Source organism: Anas acuta, chromosome 3, assembly GCF_963932015.1.
Source record: "Anas acuta chromosome 3, bAnaAcu1.1, whole genome shotgun sequence".
Classification (NCBI taxonomy): Eukaryota; Metazoa; Chordata; class Aves; order Anseriformes; family Anatidae; genus Anas; species Anas acuta.
This window is the reverse complement of record NC_088981.1, coordinates 91251827-91257826: the sequence shown is the minus strand read 5'-3', so window position 1 is coordinate 91257826 and position 6000 is coordinate 91251827. Positions and strand designations below refer to the sequence as shown.

The 6000-nt window shown below is 53.1% G+C and overlaps 1 protein-coding gene across 1 annotated transcript; it reads right to left on the bottom strand.

Annotated features, from left to right (window-relative positions):
- Window positions 1-241: 241 nt before the first annotated feature.
- Window positions 242-4173, bottom strand: LOC137854623 (sperm-associated antigen 4 protein-like). Its single transcript, XM_068678279.1, has 8 exons — window positions 4050-4173; window positions 3534-3574; window positions 3141-3279; window positions 2452-2536; window positions 2190-2302; window positions 1436-1603; window positions 962-1048; window positions 242-379 (listed from the first exon to the last, which is right to left on the bottom strand). Exons 3-8 carry the CDS (start codon window positions 3219-3221, stop codon window positions 242-244), a joined length of 672 nt encoding a protein of 223 aa, XP_068534380.1. The 5' UTR covers window positions 3222-3279; window positions 3534-3574; window positions 4050-4173.
- Window positions 4174-6000: the final 1827 nt, after the last annotated feature.

Genomic DNA, 6000 nt, shown 5'->3' with positions numbered 1-6000 from the left:
CTGTTTGCAGCGTTCCTGGGTCATGGCCCTCCCTAGGGACTGCTTTTATACTGTCACGGTGTTGCTGCCTTGGCGAGTGGCTGCAAAATGGCAGCTACACCCAATTTAAAACTCAGAACACCCCTGCAGCCCCCTCCGGCTACCAACGCCTTGTCACGTAAACCCAGTGCACTGCTTCAGGGACCACCCTCAGGGTTCGCTGAAACACATGAAACAGAGCTGCCGCATCTTTCTAACGCTATTATTCGTGTTTAAGAAATTCCTGTGGCTTTTCTATCTGCCCATGAACCTGCACTCGATAGATGCAGGTGTATTCTGAGTTTCCCCAGTTGCTTCGCACCTCCAATCTGATATGGCGGAACGTTTTGGGAGGCTCCTTCTGTAAAGAAAACGAGGGGAAGCATCATTACTCATGTGGGAAGAGCCGCTGCACAATTATGAAGCTCTCTTTGCCAGCACTCCCCTTGCTGTAAACCAAATGGCAGCCCCGACAGAGGAGGAAGCAAGGGAAATGAGAAGGCCCTTTCTCACCAGGGCCATAGAGGCACCCTCTGTGCCTAGAAAGCAAAGCCCTGGCCTCAGAGGCTTGCTGAGGGGAGTTGTGGAAACCCAAGCTGCTCTGCTCCCTAGGCTGCTTTGGGACACTGCTGATGGTCTTGCTTTTGGTCTTGCTGATGGAGACACGTCTGCAATCTTCCCTCCCACCAGCAATTCTTCCTCCTCGCCCTAAAGGGGACTAATTCCCTGCCAGAGCCCCTGCCCACTGCTGCTTTTTCTGCTTTACCAGAAAGAAAGGGAAAGCACTTCCAAAGGTGGGCTAACCACCTCATCTTCCCAGCAGGAGCCAGCCACATGGGAGAGCAAAGAGTGGCTTGGGTGATCATCTGAACCCTCTCTTCCAGAGACTTGCAGACAACCCGTCCTTTCTCCCTGCCATCCTGCCCACATGTACTTGCCATACCTGCACATGGAAGGTCTGAGCAATCATTCCGTCCACGTCGTAGGTGAATAGCCCGAGGAGCGTTTCCGCTTTGTCCTCATCCACTCCCTCAAAGACAAGAGATGGTGGGGGCAGGTCAGTCTCAAGCAGGCCATCAGAAAAAGGAATATGCTGAGGCCAAAGCTGGGAATCCTTTCCCACCTTCCTTGGCTCTAGCAGTATTCTAGTGCAAGTGATAGTGAACCCAAGTCAGGGCACTTGGAGCAATTGCTCCCAGATCCTTGTCTGTGAACCACAGAAGAAGGTTCCAGACGTGTCTAACAATGCTCAAGTGTCTCCAGTGCCCCTCGATAGGATGCGGTGCTCTGCAGCAACCAATCCTCAGATATCTGAGGGAACACACCACGCTTTCTGGCGCTGCGTTTTCTTGGGGCCAGGGCCTCCCAGAAAGAAGTGCCAGGGCCTCCCAAAAAGAAGTGCCAGGCAGAGACTTACAGAGACAGCAAACTCTTTGGGGGCGCTGCTGACTTCTCCGGAAGGAGAGACTGCCCTGGAGATATGCCAGATGGTAAAAGCTGCTGGCCAGATTTTCCCCGGCAACCGAATGACGACGTGTCCCTGAGATCCTCGGAAGGCCCAGCAGTCGCCTGGGGAGATACTGGGCTGCAACGAGAAAGCCAGTGACTGTCAGTGGCAAGGCAGTCAGAGAGCAAACAGATCTGGCTGTTCAACAAGGAGCCACAGACCTTGCCTTCTCTATAGGTCGCAATTCAGCTCACAAGTAAACGCTAGGCTATGAACAGAAGGTGAAGATCATAGAATCATAGAATCATAGAATATCCTGAGTTGGAAGGGACCCGTAAGGATCATCAAGTCCAACTCTTGACACCGCACAGGTCTACCCAAAAGTTCAGACCATGATGCACAAGTTTGGAGAGTGTCTAGGCTCAACTGCCTTTTGCAATCCACTTCTGCTTTCTCAAAGGCTACAGAGGCAGGGTGGTGTTCCTAATGTACATGTATGTCACTCCATCACCCTTCAAAAACTGAGCTGGACCTGTGAGGACCATTTCAGGCATTCTTCAGGCTGATTTGGTTCACCAGATCAGTGCTGGGGGGCCCAGAGAACATCTCTTGCAGCTTCCATGGCTCAGCACACCCACAGAACTCCCACCCATGCCAGAAACGCATGGTCTCCCAACCAGAAAGCAAGAAAGGAAACCAGCTGTCACAATTTCTCTTGCAATACCTGCAGTATAGTCTCTGGATGTTTTGCAAAAGAGAAGAGTGGAAAAATCCACCACTTCTTTGCGTCTTTCCCACCATAACTCTTGGAAGTCCTCTGCACATCAATTGTAGCACCTGAAATGAACATGGAAAGAAGTTCACTAGGACATGCAGGAGATTAGCAGAAGCAGTGAATTATGATGTGTTTCTCAGGCTGAATGCAGAGCTTGTTGCTTTGGGGAGTGTCAGGCACGAGCTGAGCGCAGTGAGCTCTGTCTGCATACCTAAGGATTTCAGGGCCCAGTCAGGCATCCAGGTGTAGATTTTAAGCACCTTTTCAAATGCGTCCCTTGTGAAGTGCAGAACGTTCTGGAAAAAAAAAAAAAAAAAAAAAAGGAATGGAGATACAGCAGTGAGCACAAACACACAGCAGTTCTGCATGAGCAGACTTCTAGTAGAGAGCTAAGGAAGGGCTCCATGTCAGAAAACCCAAGGCAAGACCTGTCAGAAAAGGTGCCAGACTGTGAGCATTCCCAGAAGAACCAAGTGAAGCCTGGAAAAGGCCACCAGTGTCCAGAGCCAAAGCACAGACCGCCTTCAGGTTCTGCCTGAGAGCCATGTTCTCCACCCTGTGTACTCTCCAGACCAGCCTGGAGATGGAGTCATGCCCTGAGCCAGCTGCTGCATGCAGAGGCCCCATTCCAGCTGGCCCGGAGGATGGGCCTGCCAGCTAAGAAGTCCGACCTGCAAGTTTCTAGCAAGGGCCTCCAAAGCCAAGCCAAGCCCAGCAGGTGCCTGCCTGGACACCCAGCCCAGGGAGAAGTTCACAGTGCTGCTCAGAGTGCAAGCAAAACTGAGCCCTGGCAGTCAGGTGTGGGGCAGGCAGCACAAGGACAGAGCTACCACCGAAAAGGGCCAAGGAGGAAGCCCTCAGAGGGCACTGAGCTCTCTGACTTGCCCCCAGCACCTTTACCTCTCTCTTCTCCCCTCGGATGCGATTATCTTCCAGAACCTTGCTCACTGCCTGCACAAACTGTTCCACTGCAGCAGACATATGGGCTTCCTTCTCCTGGAGCTCCTGCCTCTTAGGGTCATGCCAAACCAGCGAGGTCCTGGAGGCAAAGGGAAAGCAGATCTTGTCCAGCAGCAGCCCATCGGAGGAAAGGGTTCCCATGGGCCATCTACCTCCCCCCCACCCCAACCCCCTCAGCCCCTTTTCCCTTACTCTGGTTTACAAAAGGCTCCTTTCCACTACCACAGATAAAGGTCGGGAGCCCTGAAAACAAGGCAAGGGAGTGCAAAAATGGCACACAGCTGGCTGAGCCAAATCCCCAGGAAAACTTCCATGTCAAGAAAGCTCTCTTACCCGGTAGACTTGTGCTCTGCTTCGGGCACTGCTAACGTGGTCTGGAAGATAAAGACACTCCACTGGAGAAAGCATGAGGAGCACTGCCAGGGCTTCCCAAAGGAGAATGCCCCAGTAACAGGTGGCAAAATTTTCCCCTGCTTCGAGGCAGTTTGGAGAGATCCCAACCCCAGAAGTCGGGCTCTTTAACTAGCTATGGTCAGCAGAGCACCGTCTGCATTTCCATTTGCTTTCATATCCCACCCAACCTCTCCCAGCGGTACAGAGGGAGCAAACGCCTCTTCTGCCAAAGTGCTCCTCTCTTCATCCCGTCCCTGCACAGGTCACTTGGGAAGATCCGTCTGCACATTGAAGCCCATCCAGGTGCCAAGATGGACTGACCAACACAATTGCCCACCACCCGCTCTCTGTCTCAGCAGTGATGAGCCTTTGACCAAACTCCTCATTTTCCACATGGACACAGCAGGGCAGAGCTGTGGCCTTTGCAGGCATTGGCTTTCCCACACCAAGACTTACTTGCAACGCTTCTTTTCCCCACAGTGTCCAGCAGTAGTCACCAGCTGTGGGTCACATCATCAAGAGAGAGTTATTTTCTTAGACTGCTAATGATCCCTGGAGCCCCATTTTCTTCTTTCACACCCACGGAGGGCTTTGGCTGGGACAGCTGCAACTGCTGTAGAGAGAGGCTTCCACCCCAGCCTCCTGGTGGGCATACTCCAGGCCCAGAAAATGGAATTTAGAAGATTTAGAAAATGGAGGGGCCCGGCTCTGAGAGACCTGCTGACGAGACCAGTGGTGTGGTCTAGTGCCTGGAGAGCATGCACAGAGGCCATGGTTGATTCTACTCAGAGGGTCATAAAGCAAAGCTATAAAGCTATACAGAGGGAATTTTACTGGCTGCAAGCCTGTCCCTGCCAGCAGCCATACAAAGCCCCAGGCAGGCGGAGCCTGCCTGTAAAGGACATCGGTGGCATTCACTGCATCACAGAAATGGGCTCGTCAATGGTGTACAAGGACAGTCTCTCCCCCTAGCTCTGCAAATCTGATTTTTGCAAGGAATACTCACCAAAAAGGACTGGAAGCAGAAGAAAAAGGAGCTTGAGAATCCTCCTGCCTTTCTGGTGAGTGACGCTTTTTCTAAAGGAGAGGGAAGACTGTGGTTATCACTGCCTACTTTTGGGACACACATTTTCCAGGGATCTGTTGAGGAGCTAGCCTGCCACCAGATTCCTCTGCTCAATACAGCTGAACCCCCGAGGGCCTGCGGGCCGTTGGGAAGATCTAGCTAGTGGCACACCACCCACGGTATGCAAAGGTGGCTTAAGAACTCTGGCATGACAGGGGGAAAGCAGCCTGGCCCCATTCATCTCTCCCCAGAGAAGGAGCAGGGCTGTGCCCACGAAAGAGGGTTGCTGGGTTTCCTGGCTGAAGGAATCCAGGCAGCATGCAGAGTTTCTCACCTTCCCCTCCCAGCTTTCTGGGCTCTCTTGCACCTACCTGCCCAGCCTGGCTGGCATCTCCGCAGCACCAGCACACTGACCAAAAACGGAAAAAGGGAAATAGGGAAATAGGGAAAAGTCTGCTCCCCTCCCAAGACCCAAGAAGATCCTTCCTGGGCTCCAGCTGGCTCTGGAAGCCTCTCTGGTTGGCACCGCTGCACACCTCGTCAGTGCAAGGTTTCATACAGCTGTGACATCACAAGAAGCAACAGCTGTAATTGTAAGGTGGCGTCCCTGATGACCTCAGAGGGGCTGCCCAGCAAGGAGAGATCCTGTGGGTTAGTCCCCAGCTCTGCCTTCTCAAAGCCTAGAATCAGGGCAGTCTCCCTAGTGTCTCTACTCCATCACCCTTCAAAACCTGAGCTGGAGCTGCGAGGACCAGTTCAGTCCTGACTCGTTCCTACCGTCTTCTTTAAACCCTTCCATAGACTCTATACCATGCTGGGAACAGCAGCCCTCGCTTCGGAGTGGGGTGAGGGGCCTGAGCATCTCTCTTGTCTCTGTTGTGCCTCTCCACAGGTTCCCACAATCCGCACCCCATCTGCACCCCCAGCCCAGGAAACAAGGAAATAGCGAACCATTTCATGCCAGAGAAGTCAAAAGTTATTACTGCCCAGTGCAGACCCTTCCCTCACAAGGGCCCACAGCAGGGGTGTCTCTCTGATCAGCTGCACAACCATGATCTCCTGCAGTGAAGACATGGACAACCCAGCTGTCTGCGCTTCTTCCCCCTGCTGCAGACTTCACGGGGCTCAGGGTGCTGCCCAGATGGGCTTGGGGTCTCTGACAAGAGGCTGGGAGCTGCTCGCTGTCATGCAGCATTGCTTCAGGGAGTCGAGAGTTGCTCAGAGATGCTTTGAGCTGCTGAAGCAAAGGCAAAGGGCTCTCTGGAGCAGCTGTGAGGAGCAAAAAGGAGACCCCAAACTGTCTCCCAGTGGCAGAGGGCTGCCTCTACTTTTCCAGGGTGC

Coding starts and splice junctions, on each gene's coding strand:
- LOC137854623 (XM_068678279.1), bottom strand. CDS start 3,221: ATGTCTGCTGCAGTGGAACAGTTTGTGCAGGCAGTGAGCAAGGTTCTG. Junction 1,604..2,189: donor ATCCAGAGACTATACTGCAG/GTATTGCAAGAG, acceptor TTCTCGTTGCAG/CCCAGTATCTCCCCAGGCGA. Junction 1,049..1,435: donor CCAAAGAGTTTGCTGTCTCT/GTAAGTCTCTGC, acceptor CTTGTCTTTGAG/GGAGTGGATGAGGACAAAGC.